This window comes from Nipponia nippon, unplaced genomic scaffold (assembly GCF_047370975.1).
Source record: "Nipponia nippon isolate SJK-2023a ecotype South Korea unplaced genomic scaffold, ASM4737097v1 scaffold_27, whole genome shotgun sequence".
Taxonomy (NCBI): Eukaryota; Metazoa; Chordata; class Aves; order Pelecaniformes; family Threskiornithidae; genus Nipponia; species Nipponia nippon.
The window spans coordinates 3,675,131-3,703,129 of NW_028262344.1; the positions used below are offsets into that span (position 1 = coordinate 3,675,131).

The following is a 27,999-nucleotide window of genomic DNA, read 5'->3' on the forward strand; positions in this document are numbered from 1 at the left end:
CCGGTTCTGCCTTGGAGCTGCGGGGTAAAATTTCTAGTTCTCCCAAAATCCACAGTGCGGAACATAAAGACAAGGGAGCAACTGGAAGGGACGGGGGGGAAGCTTCAAACACACATTGCAGTTTTGAAGTGCACAAGTCAAAGCTCTCAAGCAATCGTACAAGCAGAAGCTGACAAAACGCAGCTAGCACACTTCGCTTAAGCTCTGGGCAGCCCTTACAGAAGTGAATTTAAAGGTGATGATTTCTGGAGCAGCTTTCAAGCTTTTGGTTTTTCTTCTTATTTTTCACTTTTCTCTCCTTAGAAGCTGTAGATAAAGATTAACGTGGACAGAGATCTCGCAAGTGAATTCCGAGTACCGCCTCTCTTCCAGACCGCGAGGCCCAGAGGGAATGGAATTCCCCGGCCCGAGGACCGGCGACGGAGCTCACCGCTGAAATGGAAGAAAAAAAAATCCACACGCACAACTGACATCCAAAATGGCTCAACATAATTTATTTTTTATGTTAAAATGTACAGAGTTCTTTTGAAAGTACTTGCTAGAAAGGGGAAAAAAAAGTGATATTACATACAAGGAGAGGAAGGGAGACCATCCAGCCAGGAGCGTATGACATGGAGAATTACAAAGGCATCTAGGCACCCCTTCCCCTTAGCTTACAAGTCACCATGAACAAAGTACAAAGAGGTTACAAAACAGGAAAAGCAAATATAAACAGACAGGAATAGACTCAGCTTCATTTGTACATGCGGCTTTTAGAGGCATCTGGAGCTCCTATTCACACACTCTAGAGATCTCTTTAAAGAGAATTTTTATCTTTCTTAAAATAGTTTTTAATATTCTACAACAAAGATAAAAAATTTTAAAGATGGAATGAAATGAAAAAGCTCTTATTTTTAAAAGGCATCAAAGTCACTAACAGTGAGATTTTTTTTAATTTCTTTTAGAAGATTACCCAAGTTATCTTGCTAAAAATACATATTTTTTTTTTTAAACAGAAGTGAAAAAATGGTAGGTACCAATATTACTGCGTTGGATAATTTCTTTTTATATATAGAAAAGAACATTTTTTTTCTACAATAGTTCTACAGTCACAAAGGCTTGTGGAAAAGGGAGCTGCCCAATTGATAAAAAAACCATACAAAACCAAACCAAACGTAACGGCGAACGAAGGAAATTCACGGCCCTCGTTTCAACAGCTTCTCCTCCTGTCGCAGACCCCGACCCCCCTCCACCCCCAGCAACCAGGGACACAGCTGAAGACCTAGGAAGGAGAGGGCAGCACAGTGCGCTTTCTACACGGGTTATTTGGAACTGGAGTAGTATATACAGAGAACTGGGGTCCTACACAGCCTTGTACATGCTCAAAACTAAACAGAAATAAAAAAAGTGGAAGTCCTTTGCATTCTGCCTTTTACGGTTAGCAGTTATTGGAGGAAAGTCCATTTTAGTGCATCCGAAGAAACCCCAACTTTCTTTTAGACTCTTTTGGTTTAAAAACAAAAGAAATTAGTCTTATTAATGTGTCTGTATTTCTACTTCATATACATTAAAAAAAGAACTTTACATTAAAGGGTGTCCCTTTTTGTATTGGGTGACATGCCAGCAGCGCAGCCAAAAAGAATGTAAATTGGATTATGCGGTAATAAACAGCAAAATCCTGCCGCCCGCATCCTACTATGGTGTTGGGACTGTTTCACTCCTATAAAACAGGCCGATTCCCTTCTTTTCCCACGCTAGATCAAAAGCGTGGCTATTCCTATAAAACGGGTCTCAAACGTAGCGGGAGGATCGGGGAAGACAGCCCTGACTCCCCCCGAGCGCGGCACGTCCAGCACCTTCCCATCCCCTACCAGGAGGGAAGGGCGACACGGGCACCACAGGGTTCTCCTCCCGTCACTCAAACGTACACTTCAGCTTCCACCATCACCCAAGCGAAGAGATTGAGAGGCAGAGCACTGGAAACAGCCGCTTTGGAGCTCAGCCTGACCCAAAGGCTCGGAACCAAGACCCTCAGCATTTCCACGTACATACCAAAGCAGAGTTTGGGATCTCAGAGTTGTGGCTGACTTGCAGTTCGCCAGAAGAGCCTGCAACCATTTTCTCGTCCGAACGGACCATTGACCACCCTATCCTCCTCCTGACTGCACACGGGATACAAACAGTTCTCTCTCGAGATGCTTCCAGTAGTTCGGAGTGACAGAACATGTGTGCATGCATGCACGCCTGTGCGCACATGCATGTCTGGGTGGCGAGTGGGATCGTTTCAAAATTACATTATATTTTCAGCATGAAACATACAATTTCAATTAACTCACCTACAAAAACACCAATGTGAATAGTTTATTGTTTACACGTAACTCCAAATTTTACTGAGGGCGAGGGAGTCAGGGAAAATTAAAGATTAAAAATTTTTCCTGACTTGCAGAAATAAAGAGCTTCATTTATCCTCTGTGTCCCCTTCCAAGTCTCCCAGTAAGTGCCTCCTGCTCGAAGTAGGAAATGCTAGGTGGGGTTTAGAGGGTTGTTATTCTTTGAGATGTCAAACATTTTACATGACTGCAGCGCTCGAAACTGCATACAGAGGGGCACAGGGGAGGGAGAAGGACATACATTTGAAAAAAAAAAAAATTTAGAAAGATGATTTCACTGTTACACATATTCTGTCCACATTGTCAGCAAAGTAAGGCTCTTTTTAAATTATGAAAAGATTTTGTGCATGTTTTCCCCTCTAAAAAACATCTGTAAATGATTTTAGCTGTAAAATGTTTCAGGATTGTGAAGAAAACAAAAACGCAAAACAAAAAAAAAATCCAAAAAATAAAGACCAGGCTTCCTAAAAAATAAAATAAACCAAAGAAAATCCCTCTAAATCTACAGCAATATTTTAACTGGAAAAAGGTCCATTTTCTCTGGTTCGTCAGTATAAAAGGTTCCTTTATTTATATATATTTCAGTTTTTAGGATGCAAGTTCATCTTGCTCATCTTCTCATGTATGGTCCATTGAGAGACTGCTTGGGCACCCCAGCAGCGTTCATGTAGCTGTGATGGGAGGGGCCAGTGTACATCATGTTTCCATGAGGATTTGGCTGCATAGGCTGCTGGGTATAGGCCTGGCTCCCCATCATTCCCATCTGCATCTGCATAGGATACTGTGCTGTCTGGTTCATGTAGGCAGGGTTACTATGGTAACTGCTGTTCATCATGGGCTGGGTCATTCTGTAGCTGTTCATGGCGTTCAGGGTGTTCATATTCATGGAATTAACGTTGTAAGGGGCGGTGGGCATCAGGTTGACTCCCATGTTCATACCCCGCTGAACAGCCAACGTACGGGGCCCAGCCTGCATGGCAACTGCGGGCGGGCTGCGGCCATAGAGCTGCTGCTGGTGTGCGGTCGCGGAGGGCAGCGGTGCCGATTTAGAGCGAATGGAAATATGCCCCTTGACTGGCATTTGCCCCTGCAACCTCTGCGTGTGGGGAATACCGATGTTGGTGGCAGACATATTACACTGAAGCAGAGGCGACGTGAGGTTCATGGTGGTGGACGCCAGGTTTGGTGGGGGTGTCATGGTGGCTTGTGCTTGTGCTGTGCCTGCTAAGGGGTGAGAGGGAGCTAGCTGAGCCAGTCCTGTGTTGGAGAGAGAGACGCTGGTTGCATAGGAAGTCACAGCAGGAGAATGGCTATAAGGCATGGCATGAGGGTCCATAATGGTGTTTGTCAGCTGCTGCAACTTGGCTAAACTGAAGGTGGCTGATGGTTGTGAATAGCTCCCGGCACCAAAATCCCCTGGAATCCTCTCGTAGATACTTATGTTACCGGTGCTTCCCGATTCGGGTATTTCCATGATCATGGGTGCTGGGGTGAAGCTGTTGTTCATGCTACACTGAGACAGCGGAGGTTGCTGCTGGGGTGGAGGCGGGGGCTGCGGCTGCTGTGACTGAGGCTGCTGCTGTTGGGGCTGCGTTGTTGGTTGCTGGTTACTTGGAGGCCTTTCTACCACGCAGCTCTGAGGTGACTTGATATTGCAGTTTGCTGCAGGCTGGACAGCGTTTTGCTGCATCATACTGCAACTGCTGCCAATGTTTGCCATTTGCTGAGTGACAACGCAACTGTTCTGAGTGAGGCTGCTAGAAGAGGACAGTCCTCCATACGAACAGCTGCTCTGGGAAGAGTTATTTCCACAAATGCTGCCTCCCATAGTGGAGTCATAGCTGCTGGGGTTTTCATAATTCTCTGTAGTGCTCTCAATGCTGCCAAGGTCACTGAAGCCACTATCCACCACCTGCTGAGAGTGGTCCGATACTGAAGGCACATCCATCATGGGGCTGGTCTCCATGTTCTGCATAGAGGGTGCGGACAGGGATCCTTGCTCAGGACTGATCTGGGTGTAACTGCTCTCCAGAGCAGGCACATTTGGGCTGCTGACAGAACGTACAGACTGGCTGGGGTGGGACTGAACAGAGGATATTGGACTGTTGTGTTCTGAGGCCTGGCAATCTTCAACCATTGATATCTGAGGATCCTCCTCAGTCTGGGTGTAACTCTGCAAAGTCTGACAAGCTGCGAGAGTTTCTTCACAGTCCTGGTAAGCTACATCATGCTCATTGCTTTCCTCCTGCGTCAAGGACTGGACTGCTTGAACAGTTTCAAGATCTAGTTCGCTATGAGGAATCTCTTCCTCTTCCTTTAATTCAATTAACCCTTCTTTATTACTTTGCTCTTCTTCGTGATCATCTTCAGAGCCAGGGACGTGCTCTGAGCCCACCGATGTCTCGTTGGAAGCCTGCTCCTCCTCAGAATCTGCCTCTGCTTCGTCTTTTTCTTTCGCATCTTCTCTACTGCTTGGTATGCTTGTTTCTAAAAAACATTCTTGCACCTGAGGCTCCTCCTTCACCCCTTCTGTAACAGGCTGTTCCTCCAATTCTTTTTTCTTCACAGACTCCAGGTGACCGTCATCTTCGTCATCAGCATCGTGATCTTCATTTTGATTTGTCACTACTGCAACTTCCTCTTCTTCCTCATGGTCGTGCTCAGGTTCGTCTAGTTCTTGCTGTTCTTCTTCTGATTGCCTTTGCTCTTCTAAAACCCGTGGCTTCTCCTCTACCTCCTCTTCTATCTCAGGCTCTTTTACTTCTGGCACTGGACTGCTGTTGCTGTCCACAGGAGAAACTGCTCTTACTTCACTGCTGGCTGTGTCTTCCTCTTCTCCCTCTCCTACCTCTTCTGCTTCCATATTCACATCTTCCTCTTTCCTTTCCTCAATAAGAGGCAGCTCTTCTTTCTGCTCAACACTTTCTTCTGTATCTGAAATTTTGGGCTTACGCCCTGGTTTTGAATTAGCTACCACTGCATCAACTCCTTCATCCTGAACTGATGGTGGCACTTTTTCCCGGTTCAGTTTAAAGCCTGGTTTTCGACCAGGTCTTTTCTTCCAGTGGACTGGTTTTCGGCTTTTCCCTTTTGGCCATCCCTTCTTCTTTTTCATGGGTGTAGAAGTATCCGGCTCAAGTGAAGAATCCTGTGCTTCACATTTTCTCAGCATAGATAATGGTTTCAAAGTTGGGTTACCTGAAAACACAAATTGAAAGATACTGTTCAAACATTTTTGTTTGACCTGAGCATTCAACGGAAGCTTTTCCAAGCATTCCCACCATGCTCATCAACTTTCTGTATCAATACTAGCTTAGAGAGAAGAGGATCAAGGTCTGCTCATTAGCAATCCCGTTGCACATTACGTTTTCAAAGAACGCCAATGCTTTCAAGATTTTGCACGGTCAAAGCTCTGAGCCTTTAATACACAATTCAAATTAAACACTAGGCTATACGATAAAGTCCTGGGAAGACTCTCCACCCTTTACAAATTTTATTTCTACAATATGTTCACAGATGAAAATGTTCCGGTGTAGGGGAACACATGAAGTCGCAATAAAAGCGTTTAGATCTGTATTTTGTGCATCTGCTGAAGAAAGGAAATATTTCCACTTTTTTCATGGCTTATGCTTTTAAATGCCAACAGAAATACACAAATGGCTGAATTTGGCTAGATTTTTTTTTTTTTTTTAATCTGAGAAATCATTAAAAGGAAGCTGAATTTCTTTCTCATTGGACTTTTATTTGATGGAGCAAGTTTTGCATTTCAGTGACTTTCCAAACCCTAGAACAGGTTCAGAGCTTATACAGCCAGAAAGGAACACGATCGTTCACTGAGAACGTCCTGAATACGGCAAGGCATTCCCTCAATTGATTTGTTCTGAACCTGCCAATTAGGACAGTCAGTGACATTTTACACAGCTGTTGGCAAACTAGAGCAGTTAATCATTGACACTAGTTGATACTCACGCTTTACCATCCGAATTTCTGTCTTCAGACACTGAACTTACTTCATCTGCATTTGTATTACTTTTCCTTTTATCTGCTAGGCAGAAAATCTCTCTTACCAAATAACAGTTCTCACCTAAGCAATGTGTAAATTTATCAAGTCACTCTTTTCCCTCAGCTTTCTTTGAATCTATCATTACAGAACATTTGTTCTAGTGTGTTAACCAGCCCACGACTGTTCTTTGAACTATTCCAGTTTATCAATACCCTTATCAAGCGTAAATAACCGAGTAAAGACGGTTGTAGTAGTTTCACCAAAGTTAAATAAAGAGATGACAGAATGTCTCTACTCCACTTGGGATTTCCCTGTTCATATATTTAAAGATCACCTGAATCTCTGGCTCTGAGCTAGAAAACCATGTAATTACTGGACATGACCTTCAAATATTCTCTCATCGACTTTGTCAGTGAATTGCCCTTCACTTCATTTACCAAATCCCCTCTTTTTCTGTCAGCTGCTACATTATTTTTTAATCTATCCATAAAATAGCAGTACAGCCATGACCCAGACCAATCTCCCTTAGAACAGAATAGCTCTCCTGGAAGGGACCTACAACGATCAGCTAGTCCAACTGCCTTGCACCCCGCTCATAACAAAGCTGCTTAATTACTCCTTGTTTGCAGCTTGATTTATTTACTATGTATTAGCTTGATTCTGTAACATGTCAGCTTAAGCAAATGGTTTTGATTAAGTCAAATCTCTCTCAAAACACTAAGTAACATCAATTACCCTTATTAACCAAGCTGTAGTCTTGTAAAAATATATCATTGTCTGACAAATACATTTTTCACATACCAGTGTCATTTGTATGGAGCAAATAACCCTCCCGGGACCTTCTACTGCGTAACGAGCCAGTCATCCTACTATTTACATCAGGATGAATGTCACACTGATGGGCCTGTAATTAGGTTGGTCATCCCACTATATGAATATAAGATCCGTTCCCCCCCAATATTCAGAGTATGTTTATTCACATTTCTGCCCTTTCTACCATCTTAAAAAATGCCGTTGATTCCACGCTATGAGTTTCTCAAGAAGAGCTGTTTTAAGTCCATGGTTATCCAATGAAGGTAAAACTAAATAATGTGCTCCTAGTAGTTCACAAACACTTCTTAAAACCTAATCGTATGTCAGCAGAGTCACTCTTGCCCTCTGCTCAGACACGCATTTACTCTAAGTATCTCCAATGAGAAGCATTCTGAAAAAATTCTGGGTATTAAAAAATTAATTTAAAACACATACTGAATTCAAAATTCAACAACTCCTTGAAGTCATACATAAAACAAATATTTGGAATGTGAATAAAGGAAAGAAAGGATCTGCCACAGTCAACACATCATTGGGCAGGAAGAAGGAAACACTACTTTTATAGTATTTGTTAAAGCATTAACACTTAAGCCCCTAAAAAAAAAAAAAAATTAAAAATTTGCTATTTCTCTTCCCATTCTTTCACATTTCCTATCTATTACAGAGGATTAGACATACCACCTCTTAGGTAAAGACCCTTTGCTTTTATCTGTACTGTCATGGATTTAATATTTTTAGGAATAAAAAAAAAAATGCTAAATGATGTTATGATGGCAGGCTCCCCTTATAATAATGCAATATTGAAGGTGTCCAGTCTGGGCTCCCCAGTACAAGACAGACATGGAGCTACTGGAGAGAGCCCAGTGAAGGGCCACTAAGATGCCTAAGAGACTGGCGCATTTCTGTTGAGTAAAACAGAAAGCTGGGACTAAAGGGAAGGCTTGGGGGGGGGGGGGAATCTTATCAATGTGTACTATTATCTTAAAGGGAGGGTGTAAAGAAGATGGAGCCAGGCTCTTTTCAGTGGTGCCCAGCGCCAGAAGCAAGGGGCACAAACTGAAGCAGAGGAGGTTCCATCTGAGCATCAAGAAACACTTCTTTACTGTGGCTGAGACTGGAACTCTCCCTCCTTGGAGACACCCAAAAGCCATCTGGACATTGTCCCGAGCAACTGGCTCTTGGTGGCCTTGCTTAAGCAGCGGGGCTGGACAAGATGACCTCCAGCGGTCCTTTCCAACCTCAAGGGACTGCGATTCTGATTTTTACCATAGGCACTTGAGACCGTCTTTGCAAAAGAATATGGATTTGATGACTGCTCAAGATTTCACGCGCATCATTTTTTAGGATACTGAGAAACATAGGTACGTGCTCGTTCAGTTGCACTTAGTTAAATGTCAGTGTGCACGCGACCTTGAACAGAAGATCCTTACAGTATTCACATTCACAGTAAAACTTACAGGTAGGACTAGGAAAAGCAAAATAATACAGCGCAGCCTGTTACAGAGCTCCATCTTCCCCCACGCAACACTAACCGAGTTGCACAGAACTGGCAGCATACAGAGAGACAAGCTGTGTTTGTGTGCTACGCACAGAACACACGCGGTTCTCCAGAATGCCTAACCCTGATTAAATACCGGCCGCAAATCACCACACCGCACTAGCCATCCTCGCTGTAGCCCTGACAGCAATCAGAACCAATTCAAATCCTCATCAGACACCAAATTTAAGAGACTGCAATGTTACATTTCAGGGAAATAATAAAATACTTTCAATGCATCGCTTCAGCTAGAGATTAAGTTCTCAGGGAAAAATTTAACCCAAACCACCCTTAGTCAGGAAGTTAAAAAAAAAACCCAAAACAAAAAAAACCAAACAAAAAACCCAAACCAAACAAACGGAAATTACAAGCAGGTTTCTGTAGTGATGGGAAAGCTTCCAAAAAAATCTAAGCTTCCTATAAACATTCCCAACTCGTAGTTATGATTAAAACAGTCTAAATCTGAACCAAGTATTAATGACTGCAATACTATATTTCTGAATTGTCAGAAGGCAGTGCTGCCCCCCTCCACCCAGCTTAATTTTTATCAAAAAAGGCCAGCTGTTTATGATGACCGATTATCCCCGCGAGCTAACACGTTTAGGTAATTGAAAGTACACTGTATTTTCTCTAAGATCATTACAGTTTTACTATAGATATGTAAAGGCACCTGCAGTAAAGGCATAAGCAGGCAACAGATACTGTTTGATGTCAGGAGCAGCAATACCCTAAAATAGTGTGCTTACTACTTTATTACTTCAGAGGTTCTGACAAATTTGCAGAAGTTCAGAAAAAAAAAAAAAAAGAGCAACAGAAGTGACACAAGGGAACAGAAAACATTAAATTACAGGTGGAGACTAAGAAAGTAAAGTATTTATAAAGTAGGGGAGCAAGACATTTATCATTGTAGTATACAACGGGTGTGAGTTAAAACAGTGGCTTTCCAAATACCATGTTTGAATCCCTGGGCATTCTATGGACTATTTGTAGTCTGCAAAAGATGGTTAAAAATCACTGATGCATTTTATAAAGCAATATATGTGTGTGGAATCTCTAAAGGGATCGGCATCTCCACCAGAGAACATTCAGAAGAGCACAAATAAAAAAGACTAAAAACCACTTATCTAACAGATCCTCTCCCAACTCTATAACCTTACTAATGGTGCTGAAGTACCACAAAAATGTACTTCATGAGTAATCTGATCACAATAGAATTAAAAAAACCCCCAATGGTACAAGCTGACTGTGCATATATTCCCACTAAGCAAACTTAATGCTGCATCAACATGTGTTTGCGCTAAATTTACATAATTATATGCTGCTATGAGGACTTAAGGGTAACTGATGCTAAATGGATAGTATACACGGCTATAATCACACCGACGCTTTCAGTACTTAAGTACTTTTAAAGCAAAGTTCTCCTCTGCTAACCACAGGCTAGTTGAAAGCCATCAATTAATGAGTTTGTTCTAGTAACGACTTTTTATTGTGGGATAACGGCACCATACTTCTCTTTCACACAGTTCTTTGGTTTTATTTGGCTGACTGCCTTGCACTATGTAGCCCGTGAAGAGAAGAGAAGATACAACAGCCATCATGAAGATTACTAGTGGAGCATCTGAATGACAGATGTTTCTTTTGAATTGTCAGTGCACTCTTAAGTAACCTGTTCCAACCAAATAATTTTATTTTATGAACTGAAGGTTCAGACAACTTTAAGGAGATACGAGAAGCTGAGAGGCAGGACATGCAATGTGATGAAGAACAGGATCTCAAAGGAGACAATTTATTAATTCTCTTTGTTACGGAAAACTGAGTGCTCTCCAATTAATTTCTGTTTTATTTCTGTAAGCGACCCTGCTGCATAGGTTTTTCCACAATCACAGATACCAATTCCACTAGGAATGCTGAATCAAAAGGACACCCTGTGATCAGGTCATTGCTAATAAGATCGTTAAAAGCACGCACCACATTTTCGTAAGACTTGGGAATGTCTGAGACTGCTTTGACTGGTAATTTATGCCTAATCCTACATTTTGGCTAGAATTTACAAGCCAAGGTAAGCAGCTTGTTCCATCATGAGCTACTATCATCTGACACTCACTGACACACTATCTATAGCACACTTTCAACAGCATACCACCAAACATACCATTAGTGTCATCAGACTCCTCCTCATCTTTGGACTTCCTCTTAGCAGAGGGTCTATGCCTGAGCGTGTCTGGTGGGGCTAAGTGCCGAAAGTATCCACTGGGCAAAAGTTCATTCTCCTCCTCTTCGTCCTCCTCCTCCTCTTCCTCCTCCTCGATCTCGAATGTAGGCTCTAATCGGGGCATTGGTCGTTCAGAGTCCGAGTCCTCAAATGGTTCATCCAGCACTTCTGTGGTCTCCGAGATTGTTTCAGTGACAACGCTGCTGTTGTGGTGCTTACGCTTGCGGACTCGCCTCTTCCGATGAAGAATTGGTTTCTGAAAGTGGAAGGTGGAAGAAGAGAAGACATTTTATCATGTGCAGTAGAAATAAAACACTGAGAAATAGAAAACATGAACAGCAGAGTTCAACAGTCTAAGCAGGACCAGAGGGCTCCCTTCTGGAATCCAGGCTTCGCTAAAAATACTGACCGGCACCTGCCTTCAGTTAGGCAGATGGCAAATCCAAGGCAAGATGACAGCCTTCCACGAAGACTGCTAGATTGACGTTTGTCTAATAGTATAAACCATTTAAACAGCTGAAGCTAACAGCCCATCCATAACAGCTGGAAGTTCAGAGACACTGCAACACAGATGTGAATACTTCAGAACAAGCTGCAAAGATGGTATAGAAGAGAACTTTTTAGTGCAGCGTCCCACAAAGAGAGGATTTTCTTGGTCACGTTGATAGAATTGACATCTCCGTGGTAAATCATTCCAAAGACTTTATGCTGTGATTTTAGTTGTTTAGACAGCATTTGTGTTTTGCAAGATTCTTTTAAAAGTAGGACCATATCTGTTTCTATTTTGCCTGAGTAAAGCTTTAATAACCAAGGTGGAAAAACCAAAAGCACAAGGCAGAAGTTAGAATTAAAAACAAACAACAAAACTAAAAAAAAACCCCGCCTACCTCTGATTTAACAAAAACCACCATTACAAAAAGGCAGCGGAAAGTACCCTCCAGACAGAGCTCTTGGAACACCAAGAAGATGCTACCTGTACGCTTAACACACACCTCATGAATTGCACAATCCTTCAGAAAGCACCAACCTACTGACAAAACAGACTGCGTGATATAGCCAGAGACAACAAGAAATAAGGCACACACCTTTCGTTTTAATGTTGGCTTGGTGAGAACAGGTGGAGAGCTCGATCGAGGACTCACAGGCTCATCATCTTCCTCTTCACTGCTCTCACTAAAACACCTCAGAAGCGCCCTATCGCTGTCACTGTAGCGGCGGGGTAATCTGTCGCAGTCCTCTGGGAATCTACACTTCAGTGGCTCCGTGTTCTTTTTCAACTGCCCTCTCCACCTTTCCATACCTTCGCTGTACTGCCGACGGGGAATTGCAGATTTTTCACCTTTGCCATACTGTCCCTGGGAAACTGCAGATTTTTCCTCATCTTCAGCATACCGACCCCTTGGGGCTGGAGACTTCTCCTCACATTCACCACATCTCCCTTGCAAGGCCGCCGACTTCTCCTCGCAGTCACTGCACCGGCCTCGAGAGGCTGCTGATTTCTCCTCACATTCGCTGCATCGCCCACTGGGAACTGCTGTTTTGTCCTCAATGGGCAATATTGGCTCCTTCTCACAAAAGGGCTCCCGAAGTTTTTTGCCCTTGCGGTTCCATCGACCTCTTCGTGATGGCTGACTGTTTGCAGGAAGACTATCCAGGGGAAAAATGTGCTTGTTTGGCCGTGCAGAATTGGCTGGAGCAACTATGTCCGGCTTTTTTTCGCTCTCTGTAGGCGAGTACGGCTCTTGCTCTTTCTTCTCCCATGAGACTGATTTTACCATCTGATTTAAATAAAAACAAATAGATTTCACACTTCCTATTTAAGCATGCACATCTATCCTGAATTCAATTCCACAAATGTTTTTGAACAAGAAACCAGAAAAGTTTAACAAGAATGACTTTTAAGAATCTGAGAATAACAAAAGAATTGACTTTTACGAGACTCTAATAGTGCTAACTCCTACTTCTTTCCTCCCAGGTGAGAAGGCACCTCAGTTCGCTTCCCGACAAGTGACTTCAGTCAGCAGCAGCCATCCAGTGGCCTGCTGGAATGCAAACGTCATCTTGCTGCATTCAAACACAGTTATTTGTGTAATTCTCCAGAAAAAAGTGAGACAAACTTCAAGCTATTTTTCCATTAAAATGCACAATTAGTTCAATGTAAATAGAGTAACAGTGCATAATTTGCCTCTTAATATTCTAGTCAGTGCTCATCACCTGATGTGAGAGCGCAGCTCTTGAAGGACAGCAGCCTAGGTTTCAGAAACCTACCCTGCTCTGTGGGCAGTTGTTCTAGAGCTATTAGTGGTTTTACAGAAGTACACAGTAAAAACCTTTGGTGAAGAAACGTTAAAAGTTTTTGTTGACTCGTTTCCATTTATGCTATTTGTCACTTACAGAAATACTGGGGCCCTCAAAGCTAAATCCATTTCAATAATTTGATGAGAGACCAGATTGCCTGACAGTGGGAGACAGGATTTTTGTTTGGTTTTTGGGGGGTGGGGTTGTTTGTTTTTTTTTTTTTGTGTGGCGTGGTTTTGGTTTTTGCCTTTTTTTTTTTTTTTTTAAATACCGCCCCCCCCCCCCAGCACATACTGCAAAAATCATTACGGGTAGAAAGAGTCTTTTTACTCTTTTCAGAAATCGTCTTTAACCTTTCTCTAGACTATGCCTCAATGTTTTCCCTATTTTTAGTTTCTAATCTGAAACTATAAAGATACATAAAGTAATCATGAACTCATTGCTTTTTACGATTATGCCAAACGCCCAAGCTTGGCATTTGATATCTTGTTAGCATTGCCTGCAAAAGCACAAAGTGTAAACTATGTGCCACACAGAAGTAACAGATTCACTCTTACGCTGGTCTCTGGATCCTTTTCTTTCTGCTGTTGTTGCTCTTCATTTTCCCCATCCTCTGTCTCCTCTTCTTCATCTTCAGAGACAACGGAGTTGGAAACGATAACAGGTGTCCAACGCAGACATTCTGCATCCACATCTATCGGTCGGACATTAGTTCTCAGCTTTGCCATATGTTCCTGGATAAGTTTCTCCCGACGAATGATCACAAATCTAAACAGCAATAATACTCTGATCAACAACAGGCTACATACTGTACATGTTGTCATGCGAAACAGATATAAGATGTTACAGAAAAATCTGTGCACTCGCAATCAGTGCTGCCACGAATAACTTCAGAGAGGACAGAAAGCTCCTTAAAACTGTACAATTTGCAGTACCGTCAGACTACCCGAGAAAGCACCTTAAAACTGCGAAAGTGTTGCTAAATTCTTTCCACTTCTTGTTAACGGTGAAGCTATTGTCCTTCCATGGGTAACATTCAGCTGCAGAGCATTTAACACTTTTATTATGTGTTAAATGGACAAGGGGTATGACATTTGGGGAACAGGCAACGTAAGGCGAAAGACACTGAATGATAACAAAAGGACTGCTTTAAAAAGTTACAGTCCCACTACCAGAGTGGGCTTTACTCAGGGGGCTGAGAGTCACATCACTGATTAAAGCATACTGTAAAACGAGGACATAAAACTGTTCTCAAATAACTTCAAGTTTTGCAAATAAGTTCCAAGTTTAACACAAAACACAACAGAATACAACCCCACTCCCAAAGCTGCTATGGTCTGAATCAAGAATAATTCCCCGTATTTCACTTGACTTGTATGCTCAGCTGGGCAAGCAGACTACCTCTATTCTATGTCCGCACGCCTCATTTCTCCCCGTGATCTATCCCCCTGTCCAAGCATCCCATGTTAATCCACAGAGTTAATGGCATCTTTGAGGCACAGAGAAAAGGGGAGAAACAACTGTCTGCTCAGTGACTGGAAAAAGGAACAGACTTCCCTCCAGAGAAGGGAAGTTGCTGTCTTTGCTCTGTTTTGTGAGTATGTTAGACTGATTATACTGAGGGACCCCAAGAGAAGGTGGCTGAGACCAGCTTGCTTCCTCTCACAGCTGCAAATTACTCAGAAGTTCCACAGCTGCAGAGCTACGCAGCTGGAAATCTGATCCAGCTTTGGCACTGAACAATTCTTGCATCGCATGTGAGCATCATAAATCTCTACAGCCAGTGTTTGGATGCTTAAGTCTTAAATAAAATCAAGCTTATTAGATGTGACTTGTCTGAAAACACCATTAAATTTCATTCAAATACATCTGAAGCTCTCTGGAAATGCAACAGGACTCCTGTACTCACTGATCACCGCGGAAGTCAAGCATTCGTAGGTGATGGAGAGTGGAAGTGATATCTTGAGGGCAGATTCCAGTCAGCTTACTCAACTTCTTGATACTTAATTGCTTGTCATGTTGATGATAAAGGCACTCCAATATTACACTTTTCCAATAAGCCATATATGAGAGGCGCCCCAGGTCTGACAGGGGCTTCTCTGGTGATCCTGCTTGACCCTCACGCTTTGAAAGCAAATAGCCTAAAGATAGACAAGAAAAAAGTTTCAAAAAATTAGCATACATAGCTTCTGTTTCCACCCCAACTTCTACAAAAGCATTTTTCCAGAAAGTAGCTGAATGCTGCCTACAAGATATAGATTATGGCTTTGAAGGATACACTGAGTGGTCTGACCAGTTATTTTTTTTTGTTTAAACTCCTGTTATTCAATGATAGAGGAGTATAAGATTTCTAAACTACACTGCCATCAGACATTGGCTATGGGCAATGCCACGAGATGGCAGCAGTCACCTGCCTAGAAACTATACTAAGCCTGAAGTACGCGACCTGCCGAGTCTCTTCCAATTGCAATAGCAATTTCGAAGATGACAGAGGGAAAACGTATTTTAGCCATTTAAAACTAAAATGGCAAACAATTTTCTTGAAAATTCTCTACTGTCAAACTTCAGGGCCATACTGGCAAGTACCAAGCTCCCTCTGCAGAGACTTACTTAATTTAAGACTGCGATACACTGCGCAGGTTCAATACAGACCGAGACGTTATACCTCCCCAGTACGACCAAGGGGTGAGGGGAGAACCAGCTGACAAACGCGTCTTCTCTCTGCAGCTCTAATATATATATTTGTTGATTTCTCAAGATACAACACTGAGTTCCTTTGTTTCACCAATATTTTCAGGACAACAACTTATCTACACAAGGATATTTACCAGCAAAATCATTCTTATGTAATTATACCAGTAGGGTTTTGCCTCTGGACATTAACTCCAAAATCAGCATGTCCACAGGGCGGGCTACATTAGATTGCACCCAGCATAATAAGAGAGATACAGTTACAGTGGCAAGTTTCCCCGTGAACTTGCTGAGATCCATGTATGAATCTGAGAATTGTTTGAGTATTCAGAGCCTAAGTAAGTCTGCTTTCGTTGCTCTCAAAGCCAAATTAAAATGTAACTATGACTACCTTTTGCTTAAGGCACTCATGCACTTAATCAAGCTGCTGAAGGTTTCAACAGACCGTGCAGTTTTGAGGTTGGCTTTCCGTAGAAAGAACTATACGCACAAGGTAAGCTTCTGCTAAAAACACTGTACTGACACAGGCCCATAGTTTCCACCGTAAGTTGCTTACACAAGAAACATGAGAATTAGGGGACAAACGATCAATTTGTCATTAGAATTGAAGCCTTCGAACAATAAGAATAAATTGTGAAGCTCAGATGATTTCGTGAGCTTTAGAATCCTTTGCCCAGAGATGTTTTTTTAATTTGGAAAATATCCTCCTCCACAGTTAAGCCTTTCTTTAAAATATGAAAACACAAAGACTAAAAAAAGTGAAGAAAAAGTTCCTTACTGAAGTCAATTAGGAACCTGCCATAGCCCTTACGCTGGTATTGTGGAAGAATCATTATACAGGAAACATTGTACTTCTGTTGGCAGTGTTTCTCCTGTTGGGAAAGAAGCAGTAAATTAAAAAAAAAAAAAAAAAAAAAAAAAAGACCAGTGAGAAATAGTAGTTGTTGTTCTGTACAAGTCCCTAATTACTTCTATAGCAAAAACTGAGACAGAAAGCCACAGTCAAAGCTTCTTAGGAACAACAATGTTGTACATGAGCTGAGGAAAGACTTTCAAAGAGAGAATAATATTAAAACTCTATTACCATCATTTCAGTTCAGAAAAACAAAAAGAATGAAACCTTGACACAACTACCACCTTCTGCTTAGATACAATACAGTAAAGAACATGGGCAGATAAAGTTCAAAGCATAAATCTGAAGGCAGCTAAATTCACTGAAAGATTGCAGTATTCCAGTGAATCTTTAAACGTTATAACCACGACATACTAAAATCCAATCTCAAATCTGCTGTTCTGAAGACTGAAAGGAAAAGCTTCAATTAATGCTATTTAAAAACAAGTAAAACAATTACAGATAAAAATCTTAAGAAAAGGCCTGTCTGAAATCTTGGCCCTGTTCCCTCAAAAAAATAAAAGGTTTGAAACGAGGTGCAAAATTGCCAAACTTGTTTGGAAAACAATGTATTTACGGAAGGAATGATGAGATAGAATACTTGGTAACAACCTATCTCACAAACAGTACTACCCGTCACCACCAAATGACCAAAGTCATTTGAAGAGTTGAGGGGTTTTTAGCTATTAGCTGCAGTACAAGCTCCTTAGAGAATATAAGCTATTCGACATTATGAGGAAACTTGCTTTTTATGAGTTGGTGGTCTCGGAATGCAACATAACTAAAATCTGGTTGCAACGGATGTCTATACCTATATTACATAATGTATTATATAAAATGCAAGAGCCTACATTACAACAATTTAAAGACTCTGAAGCAGCATTTCTCACCATAGCAAAGGCAGTTCCAAGCCTGAAGTACTCAAATACTTGCCTTGGAAAAGTAGCCAACAAGGTGACAGCCCTTGACATCATTCTGTGTCAGCACGTAGAAAAGAAATGGCTCCACATCGTAATAGAGAGTCTTATGGTCCAGGAAGAGTTTGGCTAACAAGCACAGATTCTGGCAGTAGATAGTGCTGACGTTGCCATCAACCTTACAGAAATGAGGAAAAGTTTTGTTACTCCATTTGCTGTCCTGCAAGGACATGCTTCATCTGGGTATCCCTGCACATTTGAAGCGTCTAACAGGAGAGGAAGACTTCTCTGTCACAGGTAACGTCTCAAAGGACTTCAACTTCCACAGCATAAAGGCCGTGGCCAAGTCACTGTTACGTTCATTAGCTGCAGAGAGAACTTAAAATTCATTTTCCCAAAATGAAAAAGCGTTTTTACAAAGCGAGCCTTCTCATATGTTTTATGGATGAATAATCTAGACTTGAGGTCAGCTCCCACTGCTTGCTTGTAGTTCTTCACTCTTAGCAACTGAATGCTTCAAGAATGAAGATCTTCAGGGCTATGGAAAACTTATCACACGATGGGGTGCTGAAGACCCTATTCTATAGATAAAAGTGAGTGGCTTAGTTTTCTAACTTACCTCAAAAACTGAAATATTGTTTTTTCTGTAAATTTCATTGGCTGGAGGATGAAACCAGCCACATTTTTTCATATGCTGTTGGAGAATAGTTCTGCTTTTCATATACTTTAGACAGAATTCACAAAGGTACAACTTGGGTAGCCTGTAAGCACAGATAAAGAAAGATCAAAGACTGGAGATACAGATTTTTGTATAGATTTCTCACTCCTGCAGGTAGAGAACTTGGTGAAAACAAACCCAGTATATACTGACCTTGTGTGTGCGCTAATCAGGCCAACAACACCTTACCATACTTAAAGTCATGGCACTTACTTATTCTGTAACGAATGCATATTAAAAAAATGTACTTAATGTCCTGCATAATTACTTTAAAATTATTAAGTTATGTCAGAAGAAACACATGCATCGATTAAAATCCTAGAAAAAATAGCAACCCCCCCAGTTTTGCACTAGCGACGCTAGGATGATCAATAGTTCCTATTCTCTCCCTTCCCTCCTTGTAACAGACAGCTGGGAGCATCCCTGAGCAATGGCTCACACCACCATCTCTCCGTTTGCTTTAAAACCCTTTTACGTACTACATTGACACGAACAATTTAAATCACAACAATATTGGGACACTTGCACTCGACTCCATTTACACACTCTAGCTTGGGCAGGGATGCTATTTTCAGTTACCTTCAATGCCTTTAGCAGAGCTAAAATAGTTCCTCGTGACAGACCACATGCTCTTATTAAATGGTAGAATAAAGAGTTTAATTTCATTCTCTCTCTCTCTAGCTATGGCCCTTAGAAGTTACTCCTCTTTCTGAATCAAGTTAAAGTTTGGAGAGTTCGCAGTTCAGACAGTTTGCAAAGTTCTTAAGCAAGAGAACATCAGAACAACTATATGTGCATCACAGGAGAACAATCTTTCAGATGCCAAAACGTGTAACATTAAACATGTTCTTTAAACATCTTCTTTAGCTGTACTGAACTACATACAGCATAAAAATAATACATCAAAGTAATTCCTGTGACATTTCTATTTATTTTTCTCTTTCAACTCCCATAGATAGTATACAGCCATCCATAGATAGTATACAGCCATTTCTAATCAAACCATTTAATACACAGTTAACATCCTATTCCCTAAACAAATTTATTGTTTTTTATCAGGAGGAGGGCTGCAGTTGATTCGCTGGAGGGAAGGGAGGGCATCCAGAGGGACCTTGACAGGCTGGAGGAGTGGGCTCACGAGAACCTCATGAAGTTCAACAAGGCAAAGCGTAAGGTCCTGCCCCCGCGTCGGGGCAACCCCCAGTATCAATACCGGCTGGGGGTGAAGGGATGGAGAGCCGCCCTGCGGAGAAGGACTTGGAGATACTGGTGGATGAAAAGCTGGACATGAGCCAGCAGCGTGTGCTTGCAGCCCAAAAAGCCAACCGTATCCGGGGAGACCTTACTGCGGCCTTTCAATATATAAAGGGGGCTTGTAAGAAAGACTGAGAGAGACTTTTTATCAGGGCCTGTAGTGATGAGACAGGGGCAATGGTTTGAAGCTGAAAGAGGGTAGATTTAGATTGGACAGAAGGAAGACATTTTTTACGATAAGGGTGGTCAGACACTGGAAAAGGTTGCCCACAGAGGTTGCCCCATTGCTGGAAGTGTTCAAGGTCAGGCAGGATGGGGTTGTGAGCAACCTGATCTAGTGAAAGATGTCCCTGTCCACGGCCAGGGGTTGGACTAGATGGTCTTTAAAGGTCCATTCCAACCCAAACCATTCTATGGTGCCACATGTAAAGAACCAATGAACTCCGAGAGCCGGATACTCTAATCACTTACATGCCCAGTACCAGGTCATTTAGCTGAGGCTGCTCCCTCCTCAGAGCGTGGAATATGTCAGTTCTTTGGGAATCCATCTAATCATACATTCCTGTGGCAGTCTGAATGCTCACAGCACACCAGGTTGTTGCAGAGAGCTTATCAACTTTTTGATTCAGCCTAAAAAGACCTTAAGACATCTATTAACTACCCTGAAAAGTCTCTGGATTATGTGCACTTTGCTTCTGTCCTACATTCAGATAGAATCTTCTTAAGATTTCTATGCCTGCTGGAGGACAGCTTTCCCATAAACACTGAAGCAGAGCAAAGAAGAACGTTCAGTCATACCTCGAGTATTCCTGTGGATATGGGGAGGAGTACCAGGTCTGGATTTCATACTTGCCAAATTCGATGACAGAAGGGCATCGGACTTGTGGATCAGGAGGCCCAGTCACCCCTACTTTCTATGCAAGGGGAAGAAAAAAAAAAAGTTTTTGTGAACTTCCAAGTGAAAGCCTTCCAGGATGAAATAAATTAAAACATTCTTATCTACACAGTCCATCCTACTCAAACTCAGAAAATTAGGAAGATGCAGACGTTGCTTTCTGACACTAAAAACCAGTCACACGCCAAGCAAGCATGTGATTCACAAAAAGGATGAATTAGTAAGCACTGTCATCCCACATACCTCCACTACCTTTCACGCTGTTGTATGTCGTAGTTTTAAACACAAATTAGTACACAGTAAAATTTAATACAATCTTTTTTCAGTCCCGTTCCTATTTCCTTTCTCGTTATTTCAATAGCCAAGAACAGAAACACGTAAAACTGCTCCTGAAGTTAAGATCCAGAATATTCAAGTACCTAACATAACACATCAGGGTTCTCCCAGCTCCGAGACTGTAGGTACTACTGTGAATGTAGTACCTACCAAAACAATACTCAGGGTACAGCTACCTGCTTATCATCACAAGTGCAGAAGACTTAAAGACTCAAATTATTTAGTAGAAGGAAAAAAATAGAAAATATAGTATTTTTAAATTATTTAGACAACCTTTATTTCCCGTCTCTCTGCCAGTAACTGTATATTTTATGGGAACTAAAAATAAGGGAACTAAATGCTCCGCTTTCAAAGAAAGCACATGTTTTGTCAATCTCTCAAAGACTGCCACTCACACAATTAGAAATCCAAATATTCCCACTGGCCTTGCATTATCATGTGAACCACCTGGATTGCAAAGCTATTAATAAATGAGACCATAAATGAGACCATTCAGAAACTCATGTGAAGAGTACCAGTGAATTACCTGTATGCAATTGATGCTAGCAGAATGAAGCAGCTGTACCCAGGACAATGGTTTAGGGTCTGAAGGGCTAACGTTCCAAATTAACATTTTTAAGTTTCCTAGGTGGGACTGGTGTAGGCAGAAGTCACCTCAGAATCTAATCCTAGGCATACACATTTTAAGGAGCTCTATCTAGATGAAAAAGGACAGTAATCTCCTATGAAAATATTTAATCCAAGAGCTCCAAATAGAGCCATCGGTTACTGATTCATGTTTCCTTCTATTCTTACTCAGAAGATAACCAGAATATTTCAGTAGTCAGCCAAATAAGGTATTAGCGCTTACTACCTGCATATGATCCACAACCACTTAATTTTTTTTTTTTCCCATCAGTTTATTGATTTATTCCTTAGGCTTCTCCTTTCATCTTAGGCTATCTACTAGGACGGAAACTAGATGAGAGAGTCAATTTATCTCACTTGAACTGAATAGCTAGATTTAATAAGAACAAACTCCCTAGTATTTAAGAAAAAGAATTAAGACAATACTATCAAATAACCACAATCTTGGATGCTAAAAGCTTTTGCTATTTGTGAGGACTCCATGAGAAAAGGAAAGCACAACCTCTGCGTTTTTGGTAACTGATACAAGGCTGAACGCCACACAAGAATTTGACTCCTTGGCAGAACAAGTCACCAAAAGAGCAGTTTATGAAGGCAGCCCTTTGTGGCTATGACAATCCGTAGTTAAGCACTTCCTGCACTGTAGCTTCAACGGCATCGCTATTATCGCCCAGTGCAACAGGTCAATATAAACCATTACCCCAGGCATCTGACAAGTCTCAAGGAAAACAGTAACACGCACCTGCAACAACGAGTCCTGCACCTACGCCGCCTTCTCAGCAACAAACCCCTCCTTCAAAGGAACGCGCGACACGAGTGCGGAGACCCAGCTCCCGTACAACTGTTCACACATCAGTCGTTAGAAGAAAGCCTGCGACAGCGGGCTGCTGCTTCTGCCTCTACGCTAGCCACAGACAGCTCTGAACCACTTTCTTCTTGAACATTTAATACGCAGTACCTTTTCCTCAGCTCACTCAGAAGCCTTTGATACGTCACTCTGTATTTCCACTTTCTTTGGCGAGGCAGTTAGCTCAGTGTACGCGCACAGGGTCCTGGTGTCAGCTGCATCACAACTCTGGTCATCCTCTTCCTCACCAAAACCAACCAACTAGCCACCTTAAATTTAAAGTATTTAATCTACAACAACTATTTTCCCCCCACAGGGGAGAAAAAAAAAAAACCAACAACAACAAAACCCAAACATAACTCTCCAAAACTTGCTCCTTTTTCTAAGCAGATGTTTGGAGATCAATATTTTCTCTGTTCTGGGTATATTTCCACAGATTTCGTTTCAGATCTTCAGTTATTTTTCTAAAACATAATTATGGTCACGAGCCGTAGTCTCATGTGATTTGCTCAACGATGCACATGCTGAGTTTTTCTAAAATCAAACCCGTAACAAAGTTCGAAATAAGCAGTGTTATACAGTAGTGTTGTATTTGCACCTCAATAAAAGAGTTAATTGCACTTCATCTTAGTCTGCTTTATCACACGCACAGTGTAGTTCAGTCTTACCACAATTCATTGCTCATTAACTCTTTTGCTATAGAGACTATATTTAGTGTAGTGGAATTAAATCAGCCTATGACAGAATCATAGGTAAATAAACAGAAGTCAAATACCTGGAGAAGTTTACAAGAACAGTTATACTTAGTGAAGCACTGTTCAGGGAAGTCACTGCGTAAAGTCAATTGACCTCTTTGGCTTCAGAAGGAGTTAAGTCATCAGACCATTCAAGTTATTGAAATGGACAGGTAGAGACATACACACACAGATATTACGCACACGCATATATGCACATGTACGTGCATACAGACACACACAGTAATGCCCTATCCTGCTCCGTAAGGAGTTAAAATACCTAGAAAAAGAATGTTTTAATTAGCCAGAGGCCCTGTGTGACCCATGCTGCCAGCAGAGTCCCATGTTTTATTAACCGTCCACACATTTTACCAGCTATTTAACAGCTCTGTGTTCTGACACAACTGAAGCCACAGCCCTCAAGGCTTTTTAGATGCCCCCCTTAACCTCTTAGGCTCTTATGCTCACTTCTCTGTTATCGTTCAGCTCTCCTGAGGTCAGTTCCCCATCACTCTCAAGCAGCAGAAACCAAGCACATTAGCCTCTATGACAGACTGACTCATCTGGAGTCTGCATTTCTTGGGTTTTATTGTTGGGTTGGGGTGGGATTTTGGGGTTTGTTTAAACTTCTTTTACAGATTTGGTACTTAGTGCCAGACACTGAAAATTTAACTTTACCTGCAGTGCTTGTTCCTGAATATCCCTAAACAACTCCATGTCTTTTTCAGTTAAGACATCCTGGCTCCCAAAAAAACGCTCCTCGTTTTCCTGTTTTCCATCCCAGCCATCCTGATTGTCTGTAAATGAGAGAGAAAATTGTCTTCACCTACGTTTACGAAGGAGTACTTGCTTTTTAGTGCAGTGACAAACATCTTCCGGCTGTATTCAGACACTGTGCCGAGGTTTTTGATAGGATTTTCTATTCAGATTTGGGACCACAAAGGAAGAACCAGTTCTGGATTTGTGACCATGTAAGAAGCATTGTCACATATTTAACCAGGTCCAAAACTCACCACTTAGACATTGATAGTATCATCAAGGCATTTGTAACAGTGAGACAGTTTGGGATAAATGGCTTACCACTATGGCCGTTTCTCACAAACAAGGATCCCAACTATTTAAATGCCGTATCTGGTGCAACCAAAACCAGGACACTTACGTTCACCCCCCAAGAAGCACTCCTTCCACAAAAAAGCAAACAAAACCCACAAGACACTTCACCTCACCCCCAAAGCATTAAGATACGTTATTGTTCCTCCAGTACCAGCCAGGCTAAGGTACATAATTATTCTAAAGCTGTAAACCTTGTATGTTATTGTGGAATACTTTCCACTGCTTGCTTAGGAACAATCGAAGCTATGAAACTATTCAACAAGACTGTAAAGGTCTGAATACAGAGATTAAATCAAGGTCCAGTCATAGATTAATGTCTTAAGCTAGAAAAGAAAACAAGGAAAGCAGAACTGCGTTCCAAAGAAGGGATGCTCTCCAGCAAGAAGGTGGCAAATGCACGAAGCAGGCTCCTCTATGGCTGAGAAAATTAAGAAACATTTGCATGCAAGCCCATACCATAGATTGGAAACTCATGGATCTGTCAGACTGGTTTTAATTATCTGTTTCCCATTTCATACTTCTACCTTGCTGTTCTCATTTTTATTAACCACTCCCTATATCACTTCTTTCAAATGTGACATTATTTAGCACATTTCCTAGGGCTATCTGCAAGCCCCTCATTATCAAAGGGCATTTTACCTCACAGTAATCATTTAAACCCTCATCACACCTGACCATCATATATAAAGAGGCAAAGGTCTCTAGGAGCGCTTCCCTTTCCAACTGGTATTCTACCACAATGCACCAAAGATAACTGCATTTGAGTGTTAACTTTCAGCTCAAAGTTTCCAGCCTCTAACAATTCTAGTCACTTCAGCATCCTAGCCTTTGAACATTTTCTTGGTTTACAGGATACTTACATTGGCAGGGTGAAAAATCTTTACCTGTGGGCCATTCTGAAGTGCTAGATTTCCTGGTACCCTTTTTCCTGATCCTATACTGCTGAGAATAGTCTACCACTTCCCCTCGAGCTTTTCGTCCATCAGGGGAGGGAGTGAAGAATTTAGTAAGGCCATCTATAAGCCCTTTGGTTTTCTTGTTAAACTTCAAGGTGGTGCTGCCATCTCTGCAGAAGTCCAAGACGTCTGTCTGCTCCAGGTATCCTCCTTCGGATGATGCTGACTGGCTGGACAGAGCAATCTTACGCTTCCGACCCCGACCAGGGCCAGTTCGAACTTTGCTGAAAGGGCCTTTTGATCTGAAGAATGAGAAGGGGAAAGGTACGGTCAGGAGATTTGGTAAGGCGGCTTGTTTTGGGTTGCAGAGTGGACTACCGTCTTCCCTACTTACTTATCAATCACACAGAAGCTAAACGTGAACTGAAGAATTTAATAATAAAGGAGCAGTCAAGAGCCTGCGTACCCTAGAGGAGCCAGGATTCTAAACATCAGTAGAAGTACTGTACTATTTTTCTCCACGCTGAACATTGTGCAATTAATTTGAGTATAAACAATAGATTTTCACCAAATTTAATACAACATTAAATTTTAACATCAGTATGAATACATTGCACAGAAGGTTTCAATTTATGCAGTCATGAAACATTTACACGTGTCATTTGCCTAAGTCTTCGTACCGACAGGAAATTGTCCCAAGAACTGCACCGAAAGTTAATGCATGCACGACACGCACATTAGCTAAGAACCTACACCATCTTAGCAGAAAACAGTGTCGATCTCCAACCAGCTGCCATCTTTCAGGCTGGAAATTTTAAAACTCTATTGAGATAACTGAATATTTAACACTTCTCAGAGGGACTGCCCTAGACCAACTGCTGTTTCAGGAAGCTGACTGTTTTTAGCTACAATTTTGCAGCTACAGAGGATAGAAATAGGCTGCTTTCTCCTAAAAAGACAAACTAAGCATCTGTGCAAAATTCTGTGGATATATTTTGCAGTGAAATGATGGAACAAAGGCAAAAAAATTCTGAATAAATCATGAAAAAAAAAAAAAAGAGAAAAAACAGCAATAGCAGATAGCTAGCTTTCCTTTTCCCCTCTGAGTTATATAGGGAGTTCCTCTAAGAAAAGGTATCACACAGACTGAAAAAAGTTATGATGCTTGAGAGAGACATTCCCCCTATGTTTTTATAGGCATTAAAGTTTGTAAGGTTTTTTTCCAGAACATCCTTTGGTACTATCGGTTAGAATCAAGTGGTAGTTCAACTTTCTTTTTTTTAAGCTGATCTGATGCCCAAAACAGAAGTTCTTGTGACATGCTCCTTCCTTGTTTTGTCCCCTGCACAGTCAACAGTGCTGCATCACAACAGGCACTGCACAGCAGTCTTAATTCAAGGAAACTGCTCTGGCTGAACAGTTATCCAAAGAATTCCCGCCCACCCAAATCCAATTCCCTGACGACTGGCTGTCCCACAACCATCACGACAAGGCCACACAATCTGTCCCAGCACAATAGAGTGCTCCACAAATGCAGAAATATGTGGAATGGAAGCAGAAAGGGGGCACACACTTCTGGCAGCAGTGTCAGATTAAATGTACATCAAACCACAACCTCATATGCTTTATTGTAGATTACTTAGCTTCTCTAAACATTAGAAAGGGTTCTTGAGAAATGCAAAGCAAAATAACTATGCTGGAAGAAGCAGCCGTCCAGCAAAATAGATGATTGTGCTGTTCGTGTCAAGTCTATGACTATAAGGAATAGTTCAAAACTAAATAGTAAGTTAGTACAAAGAGGCAAAATTCTAGGCAAAAAGCAGCACTGAGATTACTTCCAGTCTTTCACAGCACTCTTCAGAAATCCTGTGTTACAGAATAACAAAAAGCTCTTCATTGTAAAAGAAATCTTCCCACAGAGTAGACCGGACACTTCAGAAATATCCACTGCCCTATGGAATCTCACACCTTACTCCTCCTTATAGAGAGACTTACGTTGTATTTTGATTCTTTAACCTGTTTTTGGGACGTCCTATCGGGTTAGCATAGCGTCGTTTTATCTGTGCTGCCTTCTTGTGTAAAAGTTTTCTTCCTTTCTTCCGTGGCCGACATATTTGACATATCCACATACCTATAAGACACAAGTCCCCGTCACTGAACGCAAGGGACAGCTATACAGGACAAAAAGGAGATCTACAAGCCCCAGGGCTTCTGACAGAAAGGGCAGGAGCACTACCAAAGGCCTCAATTAAGAAAAATTATGTATATGTTCCAGCAATCTGAACTCAAGCCCAGTTAATTCCTTCCCCCCCCCCCCCCCCCAATATACTTCCCACAACCATGCAGGAAGTCTCTAATTCATAGCACGTTATCAGAAAACCATAAAAAAGTAACACATTTAATTATCCCATATTCTGCTTCCAACTACACTGCTTCCAACTATCTTCTATAGGAAAACGTTCTTCTAACTGCCAAGGAAGAATCTCCCACAGACAACCTGCTTTCTGATGGCAAAGAGAAGTTCGGTTGTACTCCAGGATTCTCTACTGTCCAAATGGATAGGACTTCAAAAACTTAGAAGCCCATCTCTTTCTTTTGTACACGGCTACTCATTCAAATGGAAGCTGATCATTTTAATCTGCAAGAATCACTTCTATTCCCTCAAACCTCAAAGACTTTTTTCAAAACACTTCAGACAGTAACGTATAGGAAGTAGGAGACAGTGCAAAATCCAGATATGAAGCTCTGACCCTTCTCTAGCAATACTGTAAAGAACAAATTAAATGTAGCTAAAAGAGGACCACATACGTGGAAGCACTTTCTACCCACTGATCTCTTCCAACACCA

The 27,999-nt window shown here is 41.7% G+C and overlaps 1 protein-coding gene across 2 annotated transcripts in view; it reads right to left on the reverse strand.

Annotated features, from left to right (window-relative positions):
- Nucleotides 1-472: 472 nt before the first annotated feature.
- KAT6A (lysine acetyltransferase 6A) overlaps nucleotides 473-27,999 on the reverse strand; it is a 52,700-nt gene continuing 25,173 nt past the window's right edge. Inside the window, exons 7-18 of one of the 2 annotated variants that reach the window (XM_087762907.1) lie at nucleotides 27,148-27,283; nucleotides 25,141-25,454; nucleotides 23,822-23,940; nucleotides 20,503-20,618; nucleotides 18,352-18,493; nucleotides 17,749-17,910; nucleotides 16,702-16,795; nucleotides 15,142-15,373; nucleotides 13,790-14,000; nucleotides 12,020-12,712; nucleotides 10,875-11,190; nucleotides 473-5,567 (exon numbers count right to left, since the gene is read on the reverse strand). In XM_087762907.1, coding sequence (XP_087619033.1) covers nucleotides 2,980-5,567; nucleotides 10,875-11,190; nucleotides 12,020-12,712; nucleotides 13,790-14,000; nucleotides 15,142-15,373; nucleotides 16,702-16,795; nucleotides 17,749-17,910; nucleotides 18,352-18,493; nucleotides 20,503-20,618; nucleotides 23,822-23,940; nucleotides 25,141-25,454; nucleotides 27,148-27,283 — 5,123 coding nt within the window. In that variant the 3' untranslated portion in view covers nucleotides 473-2,979. Of the gene's footprint in view, nucleotides 5,568-10,874; nucleotides 11,191-12,019; nucleotides 12,713-13,789; nucleotides 14,001-15,141; nucleotides 15,374-16,701; nucleotides 16,796-17,748; nucleotides 17,911-18,351; nucleotides 18,494-20,502; nucleotides 20,619-23,821; nucleotides 23,941-25,116; nucleotides 25,455-27,147; nucleotides 27,284-27,999 lie in introns of both variants that reach the window. The other variant, XM_087762906.1, reaches the window with a different exon arrangement.